Here is a 19678-nt window from a genome sequence, read left to right on the forward strand (position 1 = left end):
GCCTCTTGCGGCGCTGTGCTATGGCGGAATTGGACATAGGACAGCACTGCCAGGTGGAGCATTGCCGGCAGCGAGGTGATCTAGCTGTCCTTAACTCTAGGCGTGGTAGATGTGTACCCCGCTGAGCCTCCACGGGCAGTGGCGGCGGGTGAGGGGAGGTCTTGGGGTGGGGTCGAGTCTGCAGAGGCAGGGCGGGTACGTCCCTCCTGGGTCGGCAGTGAGATGTGTTGATATTTTTGTTGCCCCTGAGCCTTTGGCAGTCTGGCGGTCTCTTTGGAAGGGAACTATGCAATTTCTGGAAACATGGCTTGCAGTGTTCATTTTGGGTTTCGAGTGCGCTTTGCCAAGAAGTTGCGTCGCTCCCAGTCCTTTCTGACACTTAGGTCTGGGAGTGTGGAGACCTGTGTTCCCCTCTGGTCCTGCCACTGCGGCCTTGGGCAAGACACCTCTCTTTCCCAAACTATTTATCTGTTCCTCATCTGTCAGATGAAGGAGTTGAGCGAGATCCGTTTTAAACCTGGTCTTCGCAGCTTCTAGTGAGAACGCCCTTAGCTTTGATCAGACTCTCCTCCTCGGGTTTCTACTAGGATGATCACCATGCTCACTCAGTTATGTCATTCTTTGAATATCACTGACTCAACATTTATTGAGCATCAGTTTTGGTGCTGGAACTGCATAGGAGGGTATACAACACGATCTTTTCCATAGAAAAGCTTTCAGAATAATCTGCAGTTTGGAGCATTAATAAGGTGATGTTCTCTCTATGCTGAACTGAGAGACGATGTGATATACACACAGTCCAATGTAATAGTCAGTGGTAGTATGGCACAGGCCTTAGGATGGCCTGCATCTGGAGCAGGCAAGTTCCCAAAGCATTACAGCGGTATAGAATGCTCAGTCTTTGGTACCCAAGTTTCACTCCCAAATGTGTGCTATGACTGTTGGCCACTGTTTGCCTGGGTGGCAAACAGGTTTCATCTCTCACTGCAGCCTCGGTTATTGGTAGTAGGTACCTGGTGAATGGAGTACTCTTGACATTTAGCCCAGATGTCATGGGAATGTTAACAACTGATTCGTGATACCTGTTGTGGTCAGTGGGCAAAAGGGCACAATCCCTGGTAGGTTCTTGTTACCTACAGCACTCTATGTGTATCTTTTACCACTAGCTGTCATGGCCAGCCGTTCAGGAAACCTATTTCCTTGCACATCTTTCACAGAGAACCTTAGCCAATTGGGTTTTGACTGTAAGTTATGTTTATGTCTTGTATACCTGATTACCAAATCCATGGTATCTACCAACTTCTGATAGCTCTTAAAGTATAAATATATATGAAATGAGACCAGGGTGTAGCTCTTTTGGACTAGCGGAGAGGGGTTTTTAGAGGGTATTATGTGAGTATCCTAAATTTTGTTTAGCTTTTGTTGGATAGAGGGATGGTGTCAGGAAATTACCTTCATCTTAACTCTTCCTTCTGGGTCCTCTTGGTTTGCATTTAATTTTTAGTTCATCACCAAAAGTGCAAGCATGTACAATTTCTCCAATTTAAAAGAGGCATAAAAGTTGAACAGTATTTTATGGTTCAGTTTCTTGTTGACAAATGAATACATACTTCCTTGGCCTGAAACATGCTCACAGTGTCATACTTCAGAACAATGGTGTCAATTCACTTAGGCTACTTCTGAGGTATAAGAAGAAGAGCTTTGTTCAGTCTCTTGTTCCACAAACGGAATTATCCAGGGATCCCTGTGGATTATAATAGGATCTCTTCTTTCTGTTTTGGATAAGGTATCCTGTAGGATGAGATCTTTTGCAGGGCAATTGTAGTCTTTCTGTAAAGTGTGGTGCCTTTTGTCTTCACTTTGTAAAAGTGGTGTGATTGGACATTTGCAGCTTCACTTGGCTGTATACTGTAATACGAGGTCAAAATAGTTTAAACAGTCAATAATTTGGAGAGTGATTGTATCTAGTGAGAGTGGATACTTTTGTGTGCTTTTCAAAAATTCATTTCCTAACTTAGTTGTTCCTCAACAGAAAGGAAAAACAATTCAGGACTAAATATGGCAGTATCAATTTATCTATTGGATTTCTGAAGTATCTTTGAACACATTTCCCCATAGTCACCACAGGATTTTTCTGAGTTCAGTGTATTCAAAACAAGTTAATTGTTGCAGTTATTACTAATTAGTTACTTCCTATTCTTATCTTTTACATCTATCTCATTTGGTTTTTGCAATTAACCTGTGAAGTACGTGTGACATACAGTATAGAAATATGTACACACATATAAACATGTACATACAGAAGACATGATATGCCTGTACTTAATATCTATTTATGTCTATACTACCTGATAATAGAGCTTTGGTTTTGTGTGCATACACACACACACACACACACAGAGTACTATATTCTATATCAAATATATATCCAAAGCCCTATTTTTTTTTAAATATTTTACTGAGTAATACAAATGGTTCACTTTATTTCCCTATAACTTTTTAATTGGCATAGTTAACATACAATGTTATTAGTTTCAGGTGTGTAATATATAGATTCAGCAATTCCATATGTATTACTCAGTGCTTACCATGATAAATGTAGTCACCATTGTCACCATACAATGTTGTTATAATATTGATTATATTCACTATGCTGTACTTTTCATTTCTGTGACTTACTTTATACCTGGAAGTTTGTACCTCTTAATCCCCTTTATCTATTTTGCCCATCTCCTCACCCACCTGTCCTCTGGCAACCAGCAGTTTGTTTTATGTAGTTGTCAGGTTTTTGGTTTCTCTGTTTTGTTTTTTAGGTTCCACGTACAAGTGAAATCATATGGTATTTCATTTATGATACTCTTCTGGTTCATTTATGTTGTCACAAATGGCAAGATCTCATTCTTTACGGCTGAGTAATATTCCATAGTATGTGTACATACCACCTCTTTATCCATTCCTCTATTGATGGACACTTGGGCTGCTTCCGTATCTTGGCTATTGTAAATACTGCTGCAGTAAACACAGGGATGCATAGAACTTTTTGAATTACTGTTTTTATTTTCTTTGGGTCAATAATGAGTAGTGAGATTATTGGATCATATGGTATTTCTATTTTTAACTTTTTCAGGAACCTCCATACTGTTTTTCACAGTGACTGAACCAATTTACATTCTTACCAACAGTGTATGAGGGTCTCTTTTCTCCACATCTTTGCAGACACTTATTTCTTGTGTTTTTGATTTTAGCCGTTCTGATAGGTGTAAGGTGATATTTCATTGTGCTTTTGATTTGCATTTTCTTGAGGATTAGTGATTTAAACATCTTTTCATAGTTCTATTGGCCATTTCTATATCTTCTTTGGAAAAAGGTATATTCAGGTCCTCTGCTCATTTTTTTTTTAATGGAGTTATTTGTGGTTTTTTTTGGTTTTTGAGTTGTATAAGTTATTTATTTATTTATTATTTTTTTATATTTGGGATATTCACCCCTTGTCAGATCATTTGCAAATATCTTCTCCCATTCAGTAGATTGCCTTTTTGTTAATGTTTTCCTTCAGTGCACAAAAGCTTTTTATTAGCTGTAGTCCCAAGTTTGTTTTTGTTACCCTTACCTAAGTTTTCTAGGAGTTTTATGTTTTCAGGTCTCACATGTAAGTCTTTAATCCATTTTGAGTTTATTTTTGTGTATGGTGTAAGAAATTTGTTCAGTTTCATTCTTTTACATGTTCAGTTTTCCAAACACCATTTATTGAAGAGACTCTTTTTCCATTGCATATTCTTGCCTCCTATTTTGTAGGTTATTTGACCATGTAAGATTTTAGACCATTGTGTTTTCATTTTCATTTATCTTCATGTATTTTTGATTTCCTCTGTTGATTCATTATTTGATAGCATGTTGTTGAGCCTCCAAGTATTTACGGTCTTTCCAGACTTTTTCTTGTAATGGATTTCTCATTTCATACCATCCTAGTTGGACAGTCTTCCTAAATTTATTGAGACTAGTTTTGTGGCCTAATATGTGATCTTAGAGAATGTATTCTGTTTTTGGATGGAATGTCCTGTATATGTCTGTTAGGTCCATTTGGTCTAATGTTTCATTCAAAATCACTGTTTCCATATTGATTTTCTGTTTGGATGATTTATCCATTGATGCAAGTGGATTCTTAAAGCCCCCACTATTTTTATATTGCTGTCAGTTTCTCCCTTTATGTCTGTTAGTAATTGCTTTATGTATTTGAGTTCTTCTATGTTGGGTACATAGATATTTACAATTGTTATATCTTCATGTTGGATTGTTACTTTTTGTCTTCATGTAGTAGGCTTTGTCTCTTGTTACAGTGTTTGTTGCCTTGGCCTTTTTTTGGCTTCCATGTGCATGTTAGGTTTTTTTCAGCCCTTTACTTTCAGTCTGTTTGTGTGTCTTTAGGTCTGAAGTAAGTCCCTTATAGGTAGCATATAGATGGGTCTCGTTTTTTAATCCATTCAGTTGCCCTATGTCTTTTGATTGGAGCATTTAGTCCATTTACATTTAAAGTAATTATTGACAAGTATGTAGTTATTGCCATTTTGTTACTTGTTTCATGGTTGTTTTTGTAGTGCTCATGTTCCTTTTTCTCTTCTCTTGTGGTCTGATGGCTTTCTTTAGTGTTATGCTTGGATTTCTTTCTCTTTATTATTTGTGTATGTCTTACAGGTTTTTGATTTATGGTTACTGTGAGGTTCATATATAACATCTTATGCATACAGCAGTTTATATTAATGTGATGGTTACTTAAACTTGAACATTTTAAAAAGCACTAAATTTTTACTCTCCACCCCCCACCCATGTTTTATGTATATATCATGTTTTACCTAATTTTAGGACTCATTTTTGTGGATATCCTTAATTACTGCCTTTTAATTTCCATGCTGGTTTTATAAGTGATTTATCTACTACCTTTATTATGTTTGCTTTTACCTGTGGAATATTTTCCTTTCGTAAGTTTCTTCTACTTAAGGTGTTTTCTTTCCACTCAGAATTCCCTTCAATGTCTTGTGTAGGGCTGGTTTAGCGGTGATGAACTCCTTTAACTTTCGCTTATCTGGGAAACTTTATCTCTCCTTCTATACCGAGTGATAACCTTGATGGGTAGAGTATTTTTGTTTGCAGGTTTTTTCCTTTTAGTACTTTGAATATATCATGCCACTACCTTCTGGCCTAAAAAGTTTTTGCTGGTAGCCTTATGGAGTTTTCCTTATATATATGCCTGGTTTTTTTTTTTTTTTCTTGCTGCTTTTAAAATTGTCTTTTTGCCATGTTAATTATAATTGGTATGAACCTTCTTGAGTACATCTTGTTATAGGTTGTCTTCACTTCTTAGATACGGATGGCTGTTTCCTTCCTCAGATTTGGGTATGTTTGTTATTTCTTCAAGTAATTTTTCTGCCCCCTTCTCTCTCTTCTTCTGGGCTCCCTATCACGTGCTTTTTAGTACGCTTGATGATGTTGCTGAGTTCCCTTATCCTATTCTCATTTATTGTTTTTTCTTTTTGTTCTCCAGCTTGGTTGCTTTTCATTATCCTGTCTTCTAGATTGCTGATCTGTTCCTCTGCCTTTCCTAATCTCTTGTTCTCTCTAGTGTGTTTATTTCAGTTATTGAATTCTTCATCTCTGACTGGTTCTGGTTTACATTTTCTGTCTATGTGTTGAAGTTCTCACTGATTTCATCCATTCTTTTCTCAAGTCCATTGAGTATCTTTGTGACTAATACTTGCTTTTTCGGGCATAGTGCTTATCTCAGTTTCTTTAAGCTCTTTTCTGTGACTTTGCCCTGTTCTTTCATTTGGGACCTATTCCTGCCTCTGCATACTGTGTAACTCTCCGTGTTTGTATTTGGGAGATCTGCTATGTGTCTTGGTGGTGAAAGTTAGTGTACTTCTGTAGAAGAGGTCCTGTGGTGCCTTGTAGCACAGTACCCTCTGGTTGCTAGAACCATCTGTTCCAGGGATGTCTTCTGGATGGGCTGTGTGCACACTGTTGTGCCTGAGCCTCCTTTGCCTTCATCCCTGTTGGCTGCAAGACCTACTTTGCCTGCTACTGGGCGGAGTTTGGTTCCTATATTGTTGAGAGACCCTGGTGGGCCTGTAGGTGAGTGGGCCAGCAATCAGACTAGGTGTCTGCCATCAGCCTCTGTGGTCCCACTGAACGGCAGGGCTTTCCCTGCTGCATGGCCTGCTAAAAGTTGCTGGAACTTTGGGCAGACTGGTGTGTGGGATTATCTCCATCTCCCCCCAGGGCAGGAGTCGCTTTGGAGTGACACTGGTCCCTGCTGGGACTGCTTGTAGTGTGACAGGAGAGGAGCCACTCTGGAGGGAGTCTGCTGAAGTGAGCAGGTTGGATGTGGTGGAAACGTAGGTGAATACATGGGCAGACACATGGTGCTGGCAAGGTGGTCGGTAGTTAGTGCTCGTTTCTCCAAGCGTACAGCTATCTGGCCTGGGAGAGGAGAAGAGAAATGGTGCCTCCTAGCACTTTTGTTCTTGGAGAGGTCTGCTGGAGGTCCCTGTCTCTCTAGTGCACACTCTGAGATTAGTAAATGAATTGCTTTCATGAATACCCCAGGTGTTTTTCAAACTGCTGCTTCTGTGCTAGTCTCCAGCAGTTATTTATCATGTTGGCTCTTTAAGGGTCAGGACTCAATTTACTATTGCCTCCAGCTCTTGGAGATTTTTGAAGTACCTGCAGTTAAGCCCCACTGATTTTAGAAATTTGTCAAGTTTAGCCTCCCTGGTTTTCAAAGCCAGATGTTCTGGGACTTCCTCTTCCCAGTGCCTGGGGTGCACGGTATGGGCTCTGATCCTCTAGCTTTTCCGTGTTTTGTGGTGTCTCTTCCATTGATGGGAAGTCTTACACAGGTTTGGTTCCTAACTGTCTGCACCCCTCCTACACTTCTAGTGTGGCCTCTCTCGGTAGGATTAAGTGTGGAAGGTCTGTTCTAGCTGTCTTCAGGTGGTTTTCAGATGTAGCTGTTATCTTGGTTTGCTGATGGGAGGAGGTGAGCTCAGAATCCTCCTACTCTGCCTTCTTCTTTCCACCCCCTCCCACAAAGCTCTACTGTTAAACAGTTTGTAGTGTTGCTAGATTAATAAACTGTGGAATCATAATGGAAACCCAGGATTTTCACTTCAAATGCAGGACTTCTGCAGTATAAGGTACTCAGAAATAACACATAGTAAATCTGGTCAACCATAACAACCCAGAACTTTTTTTCTGATTTAGCACACTACAAGTAACATTTATCTTCTGATAATCCAGTTACTCTCTGTGCTTGAGGTTTTGATAGCTTTTGTTTAGCTACTTGTTACACTAGGATATTGGTCAAAAAGGAAAGTTCTCCAATAGATGTAGTTCAGTACTTCTAAAAATCTTTTTAAGGAAACTAAATCAAAATTGGATACTGACCAGTGCATATAACATTATAACATTTTCCCTCAATTTTAGATTTTCTCCCATTTGTTTGTGATGGTTGTTCCGGAGTATTTTGGTAAGTTAAATCTTTATGCAGCATTTGGGAATAATTTTAGTGTTTGTAATAAGACATTTATTTCTGAAAAGCAGAATGATTTAAAATAGTTCTTACTTTAGCCATTGATATTTTATATTCATAATTAGAAAAAAGATTAGGCATAGGCTCTGATTACTTGTGGATATATGTGGCTAAACTTCAAACTTTCAGAAATGGATTTATGTGTGTGATTTTTTTGTGTGTGTGTAAAAGTTGTATTTGTGTCTTAATCGTAAGGGGAGAACATATCCACAATTCAAAGAATACGGTAGAAAAAAAAATCCAGGTGTTGTTACTACTCTTCATCTTAGTTAATCAAATGAAGAGCCCAACCTATACATCTCTTAAGTTGGCTATCACATGTTCTTCGTACACATATCACATGCAGAGTAAAACCTGGAACCTAACCAAAGATTTTTGGAAAATGTGTTTTCTTTGTAATTAAACTTTCATGTTTTAGGCATTTCATTGATTAAATAGAACACTGAAAGAATTATTTTCAGAAGATCACTCAAAGATTTATTAGGATTAAATAAAAGTAATGCATATTTTTAAGTCCTTTAGAACAAGAGCACTTCTTTGACATTTTATTTCTGATGGTCTTTGAGAAATACAAAGAATCTTTTAACTCCTTTTATTTGCACACACCTTGGAGCACTCAAAGGTATGTTAGAGTGGTGAATCGTATTTGTGTACGTTCAACAGTTGGGTTTTGAGACTCTAGATGCTCTACCTTTTGCCATTTCAGCTTATTGTATGCAGAGTTTTAATGTCGTGTAACTAATCTTGAGGATACTAGCCACTAATATATCTCCAATTAACTGTAGTTATATTTGATTGTTTGTATTTAAATAAACACTTTTTTTTAAAATTATTTAAGCCTTGAACACAGAAGCAGGGAGTCACACAGCTGTCGTGAGGTATGTTAATAGTTCTCTTAATAAAACCTGTTTCTTTTTATGTACTTTGATTTTGAATTTGATTCAGTTTAAAACCAGTCAGTGTACCACAGATTAAAATTTGGCATACTAAACTGATGATGTAAAGAGGCTCTTACTTCATTTTGTTATTTTTCATAGTTCGTTTTAAAGAAAAATTGGTCTCCTTAGTAATGACAAATCGTTAGAATTCTCGTATATTTCAGTTATGTTTACTTAGCCCACTTACAGCTTTAGGCTCTATATTTATAAATATACAGTGGAATTAACAGCCTCATCATATACTCCTTCCAGTTCACCTTCACTGTTTTGTTCATTTTCCCTGGATCCTGGTGTTAGGATTGTGTGGTTGCAGATTGTTCTGACTCCATTGGCCTTAGATCACCAAGAACAAACTTGTAGTCCGATAAAAATCCCCACACCAATTCTGACCAAATTGAGACATTAATAAGAGCTGTTAAATAGAAGCCAAAGTATCCTCTTTATTACTCATAAAGGATAAACTGAATGAAGCTTAGTGTAGAGCCTACTAGGGTGCAAAGGAGATTCAGAATTAGGCAGATTTTCCCACCAATCACACAGTGCTTCACCAGGTTAGGCCTTGAAGAGAAAGCTGAGCCCAGCATGCCAAATGTAATTTTCTCCAACTCATAACAAGTGGCTCCACCTCCTTTGGTCCGAGAAAGGCAGAAAGTTAAACTGAGCTCACTCCATTTAGAAAGAAGCATTTGAGGGGCGCCTGGGTGGCGCAGTCGGTTAAGCGTCCGACTTCAGCCAGGTCACGATCTCGCGGTCCGGGAGTTCGAGCCCCGTGTCAGGCTCTGGGCTGATGGCTCAGAGCCTGGAGCCTGTTTCCGATTCTGTGTCTCCCTCTCTCTCTGCCCCTCCCCCGTTCATGCTCTGTCTCTCTCTGTCCCAAAAATAAATAAACGTTGAAAAAAAAAATTTAAAAAAAAAAAAAAAAAGAAAGAAAGAAGCATTTGACCCACACTTTTCAGTTAGTATTTATTCCTGACCAGCAATTACCAAGCACTTTACTGAGGATTTTTATATCTGTTCTCTCAATTATAGAAAATTCGAGTTAAATGAACTTCTGTTCAAATCTGGTCCTTTGAGGTTGAGGTGATTTATGTGATGAAAATAAAAATTAGCATATTGGTATTATGCAGGATTAGTTGGAGAGAAATAGTCATATAGTAAACATATTAATGTTTCTTATGCAGCTTGTAAGTCCTTGTACTTTCCTTTTTCTTACAATATTTGATTTCTATGAACGTCTCTTGTGCAATGTCAATTAGATCTCATTAATTAAATAATGAATTGAAAATCGTTTTACCAGTGGACCATTAGAACAAATTTGGAAAAGTAGTTAAGAAGTTAACCCCAAGGCGCACCTAGGTGGCTCAGTCAGTTAAGTGTCTGATTGGATTTCAGCTCAGGTCATGATCTCATGATCTCCTCCTAACAGCATGGAGGACCCTGCTTGGGATTTTCTCTCTTTCTCTCCCTCTGCATGTCCCCTGCTGCTGCTGCTGCTGCTGGTCCTCTCCCCCTCCCCCCTCCCCCTCCCCCTTCCTCTTCCCTCCCTCTCCCCCCCTTCCCTCCGTTTCCCCTCTTGTGCTTGTGTGCTCTCTCTCTTCCTCTCAAAATAAATATTAAAATTAATTCCAACAAGGTATAACTACCATTTATATAGACGAATGCCCTTTGGTTGTAGATTTTAAGAAATTATCTTGGGGCACCCGGGGGGCTCAGGTGATGAGCGTCTGTCTGACTCTTGATTTTTGGCTCACCTCCTGATCAGAGGGTTGATGAGATCCAGCTCTACATGAGGCTCTGGGTTGACATCACGGAGCCTGCAAAAGTTCATTCAACTCTAGAAACATGGTTATTTAAAACTCAAACTATCCTGACCTGGATATATATATTTTTTAATCTTGTAACATCTCTTCTTCTGATGTAATATTTGCTGGTAATACAATAATACATGCAGAATAGAGAATGTATCATTACAGAAACTGTCTTTAATCTTCTGTATCATAAACATAATTTTAAGTGTTCTTTCATATATATACGTATTAAACTAAAGTCAGCATAGAAAGTAGTTATGACTTGCTCTTTGAGGGTTGATGAGATGGTCACCTAAGCATATTATTATGGGGGCATCTTTGTTTAGGACTGGTACAGAGTAGAACTCTAAAATTATGAAGAGTAACTGAATAGTCATTTTAACTTGACTTAGAAGATAAATACACCATAGTAAGAAAGTTATGAAAATGTAGAACAGTCAGCACAGTAATAATCATTTATCACACAAACATTTATGATAATCTGTTAGGTGAGAGACTGTAAGTTGCTCTAACAAGTTTAAGCAAAAATGTTACATATGTTGCCTTCCAAAATAGATGTTGATTTGTGTTATATATGAACTCTATAATGCCATTTCCTCCTTTTTCCATTTTCAGGTGACCATAATCAATGAGAGACTGAAGTCGGATAAGCCCACATCTTACCCATGCTCATTCAGGGACTGTGCTGAAAGAGAGCTTGTGCCAGTTAAATGTCCTTACTGTGAGAAGAATTTTTGCCTGAGGTGATCACTCAGACCATTCAAATTCTATGTATCTGTTTAAGTCTTGCAAATACGTGAACTAGTGTCACTCTTCTGTTGCTCATAGGCACCGTCATCAGTCGGATCATGAATGTGAAAGACTGGAAATTCCTAAGCCTCGTATGGCTGCCACTCAGAAACTTGTTAAAGACATTATTGGCAAGTATCTAGAAAGTTTGGTTGTTTCCTTACTGCTGTATATCTGTTAGTTATGGAGTCCTGCTTCTTATGTCAGCTTGCCACTTAAGGAAGGTGGGTTTTTTTTTTTTTTTAGTGTTAATTTTTGAGAGAAAGAGAGTGAGCAGGGGAGAGGCAGAGAGAGAGAGAGAGAGAGAGAGACCGACAGACAGCCAGAATCTGAAGCAGGCTCCGGGCTCTGAGCTGTTAGCACAGAGTCCAACATGGGGCTTGAACTCATGAATTGTGAGATCATGACCTGAGCCAAAGTTGGATGCTTAACCAATGGAGCCACCCAGGCACCCCTGGAAGGTGTTTTTAATGGCCCCAATGGTTGCAACCTGGTATAGATTTTGATGGCATTTATGTGCCCATATTTCTTAGAATGCTGACCAATGAAAGATTGGAAATTCTATGGAAGTACTTACCCGATATTCTCTTTTACTGGGCCACTTAGATCAGGTGGTCAAGTATCATGGCTGGAAATGGTATTCATAAGGCCAGCGCAGTGGTTTGCTTTCTCTAAAGACTAATCATTAAGTCTCATCAGCTGTTCTGTGAATGCTGCTGATAATCTGAGGTGCTGGGAAGAATGTATCTGTTGCTTAAACCAGTCTCTCTGCCAACATGTTCAGAATTTTCATTCTGTATTAAGGATAGTACCTTTATTAAAATCTATGACCAAATCTTAAAAGTTTTCTGCAGGGGTACCTGGGTGGCTCAGTCGGTTAAGTGTCCGACTTCAGCTCAGGTCACGATCTCACAGTTCCTGAGTTCAGTCCCTACATCGGGCTCTGTGTGGACAGCTCAGAGCCTGGAGTCTGCTTCAGATTCTGTGTCTCCCTCTCTCTCTCTCTCTCCCTCTCTGCTCTGCTCTGCTCCTCCCCAACTCATGCTCTCTCTCTCTCAAAAATAAACATTAAAAAAAAATTTTCTGTAGGAATGTTAGTGATTTGTTTTGGATTAAATAGGCTTAAATTGGAAAGGAAAGCACATAACAGTGAGTTTTTTCATGTAGAGATTGCTTAGATCAACCTTGATGATATTTTTATAATAGTCATGTATGATACCAACAAAAAAAAATGTGGTTCTGTATAACTATTATGTGTTATTTGTGTATATTTCAAAACTATAACAAATAATAGAACTCTGGAAATTTTTAATGTAAAAATTCTATGTGCTTATATGCTTATACTTATTTCTTAGATTCTAAGACAGGAGGGACAGCAAGTAAACGAAGGAAAGGTGCAAAAAACAGTGAAACGGCTGCAAAGGTAGCGCTGATGAAATTAAAGATGCATGCTGATGGAGATAAGTCATTACCACAGGTTGGTCTCAGATTTTGAAAAACAAAAATGTTTCAAATATAGCCCCCTTTTGACTCCTCCCACCCAACAAATAACAACTTATCTGAACTTGAAATGTATTGTTACTGGTATATGGTATATATCTGCGTAGATAATAATTTTGACTTTTTCACTTTGAGAAGTTACAGTGAACCAGATCAACTCTTTTTTTCACTTGGCATCATATTTTTAACATTTGTCCATGCTGATACATTTAGTTCATTCATTTTAGTAGGTATACATTATTCCATAGTATGAATATGCCACAAATTATCCATTTTCCTAATGAAGATTCAGACGTTTTGCTATTATAAACTGTTACAACAGTGAACATCCTTGTGTATATGTGGGAATGATTTTCTAGGGTGGTCCCTTTAAAACTCCATAATATCCATTATATTTTATAGAACATTCCAGTAGGTACTTGTGTACGTACATACTACATACCTATATACATAGCTTAACACATTATCAGTAATACGTAGCCTTATATGTTACATACTAGCCTTATGTGTTATATACTCTGATGTTTTTTTATTCTGTTTTATTTTAAAGACTGTTGATTTTATAACCCCTAAAGGATTGAGACCATCAGATTGAAAAATGCTACTTTAGGGAATATACCTAGAAATAGACAAGCTGGGTCATGGAGTTTGCTTATCTTCAGCTTTATTAGACTGTTGTCAGTTGTACTGATTTATCTCATTCCTACAGTGTCTGAGAGTTGGTGTTTCTTGTTTCTAAATTTACTGAAGTTTAAAGTTGAATTTCCTTTGTGACTAATAAGGTTCAGCTACTTTGCATTGACTTATTGGCCATTTTACCTGTGTAAATTATTCATATCCTTTGCACAATTTTTCTGTTGGGTTTTTTTTTTTTTTGGTACTGCTAAAAATTATAGGATTGTTCATATATTCTGAATTCTGATGCTTTCTTGAGTAAATGGATGTCACATATCTTCTCAGTCTATGGCTTGTTTTCACTTTGCTTTTAATCTCTTTAGTAGTTCAGACTTTAGAATGTTAATGTACTCAAATTTATCGTTTTCCTTAATTTGTATGTTTGGAAATGAGATTTTCTTATATTTTCTTTCAGAAGTTAAAAAAAAATTAACTCTTTGTTCCATTTCGAATTTAGTTGTAAATAGAGATTTTTTTCCCCCAGTAGGGATTTCCTGTTGTCATAACATAAGATCATGAGTTCCTCCTTATAATGATACCTTTGTCATACACCATATTGTTCTACATGTAAGACTAATTTAGGGATCTCAGTTCAGTTCCTTTTGTCTGTCTTTGCATTAATATCAAACTGTCTTAATTATCATAGCTTTATAATAAGGACAAGTCTGTCCATGTTATTCTTTCAGTCACATCTATTCTTGGCAATTTATTCATTTGTAAAAAAAAAACAAACAAACAAAAAAAAACCCAAAAACCTACGACCACTTTGACCCGTTCTTTGAAATTGCAATTTTGATAGGAATTAATGCTAAATTTTAAACTAGAGACAGTTGACATCTTTAGAATTTTGATTCTTCCCATCTATGTCTATGATTGATCTTTCCAACTTTTCTTTAGGTCTTTTTTTTTTGATCTTTAACATTTTATAATGCATATATATATATTACATATATATTTATATATCTTAGTCTGCTAATTGTTTTTGCTGCCATTGTAAATAACTTAAAAATTTTTTTTTCTAAATGTTTATTTTTGAGAGAGACAGCATGCGAGTGCAGGAGGGGCAGAGGGAGAGGGAAACACAGAATCTGAAGCAGGCTCCAGGCGCTGAGCTGTCCGCACAGAGCCGATGCCAGGCTCAAACTCACGAACTTTGAGATCATGACCTGAAGTCAGACGCTTAACCGACTGAGCCACCCATTGTAAATAACTTAAATGGCGCCCCCATTGTAAATAACTTTAAAAAAATTTACTTTCATGACTGATTATTGCTCGTTGTTTGTTGTATGTTGTCCTTCCATCCAGCAAATAATCTTCCTAGGAGTACCCATAGTTAGATTTTCTGGGATGTTTTCTGTGTAGCCTTATCTTCTGCAAATGACAGTTTTGTGGTTGTGTGTGTGTGTGTGTGTGTGTGTGTGTGTTTGCCAAATTTTCTTTTCTCTTTCTCATTATTATTGTCTTAGTGTATTGGCTGAGATCTCCAGAACATCTTGAATAATGTGAGTGATAGTAGGATTCTTCATCATTTCTCTGACTTCAATGCAAATGATTTTAAAGTTTCATCAGTAAATACTACATTTGCTGTAAATTTTCAGTAGAAGCCTTTATCAGGTGAGCAGTACTTCTTTCTGTTCCTAGTTTGCTAGGACTTTATATCATGAATATGTATAAATTCTTACTGTAAGTTTTTTTTCTACCTCTAGTAGGATGATCAGGTATCTTTTCTTTCCTTATGAATGTTTTCAATTACATTAATCTATTTTTCTGTAAAATCACCCACATCTTCCAAAACAAACTACTTGACTCTGGTATATAATTCTTTTAAAATGCACTGCTAAATTGATTAGCTAATATATTATTGTTTGCGCTATTAGTAGCGAGACTATGCACATAAAATTTGTTGAGTAGCTTTCTCTCTTCTATTCTTTGAAATCTTTGTAGAGGATGGGGATTATTTGTTCCTGAAGGGTTGGTAAAGGGTGTTACAACGTTTGAATCTGTTGCCATTTTTGAGGGGAGAATCTTGAATATGGTTCAATGTGTTAAATAGTTCTTGGTTTATTTGGATAGTCACTTCTTCTGAAATTTTGGTAAACATTAATTGGTCTTAAAACTTACTACTTGATGTAGATTTTCCAGTTGATTGTTCAAGTTTTTCTCTTACGTTCCAAGATCTCTATTGTGTCTTTAGTAGTCATTCCATTTCATTGTTAATATGTTTCATTTGTACTTTATTTTCTCCTTGAACAGTCTTGTTAGAGGTGTGTGTGTGTGTGTGTGTGTGTTTATATTTTAGTTGTAAGAAGCATATCTTGGTTTGATTGACCTTTCTACTGGTTTTCTGCTTTCAATGTCACTAAATTCTGATTTTTATATTTCCTTTTATGTTGGATTTTCTGATCTTTTTCCATCTTCTGACCTTGACAGTGAATTTATTTTCAACCTACTTGTTTGAGTGTGGGTTTTTTATTTGGTAACTTGATACAGTTTTAAACACAGAAGTTACAAAAGTAGTACAATGATTTTTTTCCACATCCTTTATCCAAATGTACCAGTTACTTACATTTTGCTCATTTTGCTTTGTCATTTGCAGTCTTTCTCCTGCCACCCCTCCCGTTTGTATGTATTGATATGCATGTCTGTGTACGTGTGTGCGTACTAATTTTTGGTCTGCTTGATCTATTGGTTTCTGAGACTGAGGGTGTTAAAATCTCCTGCTACAACTGATTTTGTCAGATTTCTTTCTTGTAATTCTAATGTTTTTTCTAAATAATATTATCAGGTACATGAAATTTTTTCATCGTTGTATCTTTATGAATTTTACCTTAAATCCTATTGTGAATTATAATACTGTTTCACTAGCTTTCTTTTAGTGAATGCTTAACTGTTACGTCCTTTTAAAATCCCTTTTATATTCAACTTTTCTGTGTTTTGTTTTAGGGTGTCTTTTGTAAGCAGCATATAGCTGGACTTTCTTTTTTTAATCCAGGTTGATAATATCTCTTTTATAGGTGAGTTGAATCCATTTGTATTTATTGTGATCACTGATACATTTCAACATACTTCTTCCATCTTAAGCTTTCTGCTTATCATCCTTTTCCTTGATTTATTTCTCTCTCCTCACATCCTTCATGTTGATTGCATTTTCTGTATTCCCTTTTATTCTGCTGGTTTAGAAACCATTGATTACAGTCTTCTTTTGTTAGTGATTGTTCTTAATATTTTCCTTTTTTTTTTTTTTTTTGAAAACTTCATTTGTTGGTTTTAAAATTGCAAATGTAGTACATGCCTTTACAAGTGTAACTTTTAACAGATCTGTAAGGAGAAAAACCAAACACACGCTCCTGTGTCCATGTCCCTCCCACTAAAGCAGTTGTTTTCAACTGAAGGTGATTTTGATCACAACTGGGCATGGGGATGCTATGAAATCTAGCGGGCATAGGCCAGAGATTAACTATACATAGGACAGTGCCCACAATAAAAGTTTTCTGACATTCCCAAATGTCAATAGTGACAAGGTTGAGAAGGGCTGCCCTAAAGTATCCAATAATATTGCTGAAATTATTTTGCAATTATTTTATTCCTTAGGCATAATAGTAAAAACTTGTATAGCACTTACTTTGTTCTAGGCCCTCTTCTAACACATTTAATCCTCACAACATGCTTATGAGATAGGAACTGTTATCTCTGCCTAACAGGTAAGAAAACTCAGGCACAAAATGGTTAAGCATAGCTAGTAAGTGGTGAATTACAAATTGAAACCAAGTAGGCTGGCCTCAGAAAACAGATTCGTGATGCACTTAATAGTTCATCATGGAGCATGACACATGTCTGTAGCTATAACTTTTCCCCTTGCATTAATGTGTGTCTTTATACACATATATATTTATACATATACATGGATGCATACATATATATGTGTGTATACCTGTGTATAATTTACATAAATGGATGTTTACTTGTATATGTATGCAATCGCATAAAGAATGTTTTTTGGTCATTATTTTATAAAAATGGCATCATCTCATTTAGTCAATACTTTTTTTTTTGAGCCCCTACTATGTATCAGGCCCTGGGTATACAAGAGTAAATAGAAGTCCTTGCCAACATGGAATTTATATTCTAATGTGGTGAGTTAACTGTTAAATACATACTGCCATGTCAAATAGTGATTATAGCTGTAAGTGAAAATAAAGCAGGTTTTAGGTAGATTATTACCTGTATATATCCTTATTAATGCCCAGCAGAAATTTTCTCAAGGGAGCTGGTATAGCTCTAACTCATTCTTTAAAAACTAGATAAATATTCCATAGTGTGGATGTACAGGTCTGTAGATTCTTACTTTGCCATTTTCCTATTGATGAACATTCACTTTGTTTCCAGTTTTGTCTACTGTGCTAAGTAGTCTTGGTCTGGTTTCTTCTTTTTGTGAGATAAATTCCCAGGAGTGTGTTTGTTGGGTCAAAGGATATGTGTATTTTAAATCTTCATAGATGTTGCTAAGCTGCTTTATAAAGAAGTTGCAACAATTTACATTTCTACTGGCAATAGTTATAATAGCCTTTATTGACTGATTACACTATGCCAGCCATTGATTTTTGGCTTTAAATCTTTTTTACCTCCCTTAATACAACCTCCTGGTATATTATATATCCTCATTTCACACATGAATGATTTGAAGTTATTTAAGATCACTCGGGTGATAAACCTGCCATCTTACCCAGTTTAACATACTGCCTCTTGTGGCCAGATATGAGGTGCGCTTCCCCTCCTCCCATGGTTTCTAGTAGCTGTTATATGTTTTAGTGTGTTCCAGTCTAATGGCTATAAAAAGATACCTTCTAATTGCTTTAATTCGCATGTTCAGTTTGAGCATCTTTTATTATGTTTGTTAGCCATGTGTAGTTGTTCTTTCAATCACCCTTTGATCATTTTTCTTTTTGGTTGCCTGTTAACCCATACTCCTGTCTTCTTATTTTGTTTGGACAACTTCTTATGGAAACTCTTGGAATATAATAGATATTCTTTTTCCAAATCAGATTGATTATAGATATGTTTTCAAAATATATCAAATATATTGATTTCACTTATGTATCTTGTTGACATGTGTTTTAATTTTTTCTAAGGTGGGCCTTTTTCTGCTTCCCCGCACCCCCCACTTTGGTTTCTTTAGGATCTTTATTTTTTGGCATTTTGCATTTGTCTTTAATCCATCTGGAATTTGTTTGTAGCATGTAATAGGAGCTGAGGACCCAATCTTATTTTCTTCCAGTTTTTTAGCTAGCTTTGCCATCACCAATTATTAAATCATTTTTCCTTTTGAAGATGATAGTTGGTATTCCAATTCATGACAAATTTAAGATTTATTTTTACTGGATCTATTTTTGGATTTCCTATTCTATTCCACTCATATTTTTTTTTACTCCCAGGTCAGTACCAAATTGATTTGATGCAATAACTCTATAGAATGTTCTAATATATGATAATGTAAGTTCACCTATATTTTTTTCTTAGCAGTTTTTTTCTTCATATTTATTCATGCTTATTCTATTTAAACTAAAACTTTCTCTGAGATGGGGGGATGGGCAAATCAGGTGAAGGGGAGTGGGACATACAGGCTTTTAGTTATGGAATGAAGAAGTCATGGGAATAAGAGACATAGCATTAGGAATATAGTCAATGACATTGTAATAGCATTGTATAGGGACAGATGGTAGCTATACTTGTGAGCATAGCATAATTGTATAAACTTGTTAAATGACTGCTTTACACCAAAACTAATATAACCTTGTGTATTAATTATACTTTAAAAAAAAAAACCTAGGATTTTTATGGTTATCCTAATGGGACAAGGTTTTAAGTGACAGACTCCAGCAAGTAACGTTAAAGATCATAGGCTCTTTAAAGGAGAAATGGAGAAACTGAGAGAAATCATTATAAATAGCATGAGAACACACTATGGTCTTTAGAAATGTGGCTTTCCGTGTCCCCCAGTTCCCACAAGGATGTAAGCTGTGAATAATGGTGCCGACAGGAGGTAAAGATTTGGCCATTTATGAGAAGCCCCCTTGGCTATTCTCAAGAGGATTTTTACCCTCTTGATACCTTCCTCTTTATCGTGGAGATTCTGGCCTCTCCCTGCTCACTAGGTATAAGTAACTGATGGAAAACCTCAATACATTATCTAGGGATTTCTGTAAAGTTAAAGTAAAATTCAGTCTCCCAACAAGTTCTGACTATTAGCAAGCCCTGACTGAGTATCATTCCTGAAGGATTCACTTTGGGTTTGTGCTATAGAACATTGTCTTCCTGTCTAATAACCTTGTATGCCTTTTCATTTATTAAAATCGTGTTTTAGTGACTTCTGTAACATTTTATGT

The 19678-nt window shown here is 36.6% G+C and overlaps 1 protein-coding gene across 1 annotated transcript in view; it reads left to right on the top strand.

Moving 5' to 3' along the window:
• Positions 1-19678, top strand: part of ZFAND1 (zinc finger AN1-type containing 1) — a 24752-nt gene continuing 5074 nt past the window's right edge. The window contains exons 1-6 of the mRNA XM_030303879.2: positions 1-75; positions 7480-7522; positions 8424-8463; positions 10947-11074; positions 11160-11251; positions 12476-12597. Of these exons, the coding sequence (XP_030159739.1) occupies positions 21-75; positions 7480-7522; positions 8424-8463; positions 10947-11074; positions 11160-11251; positions 12476-12597 (480 nt within the window). The 5' untranslated portion in view covers positions 1-20. The remainder of the gene's footprint in view (positions 76-7479; positions 7523-8423; positions 8464-10946; positions 11075-11159; positions 11252-12475; positions 12598-19678) is intronic.

The sequence above is a fragment of the Lynx canadensis genome, chromosome F2 (genome assembly GCF_007474595.2).
Source record: "Lynx canadensis isolate LIC74 chromosome F2, mLynCan4.pri.v2, whole genome shotgun sequence".
Taxonomy (NCBI): Eukaryota; Metazoa; Chordata; class Mammalia; order Carnivora; family Felidae; genus Lynx; species Lynx canadensis.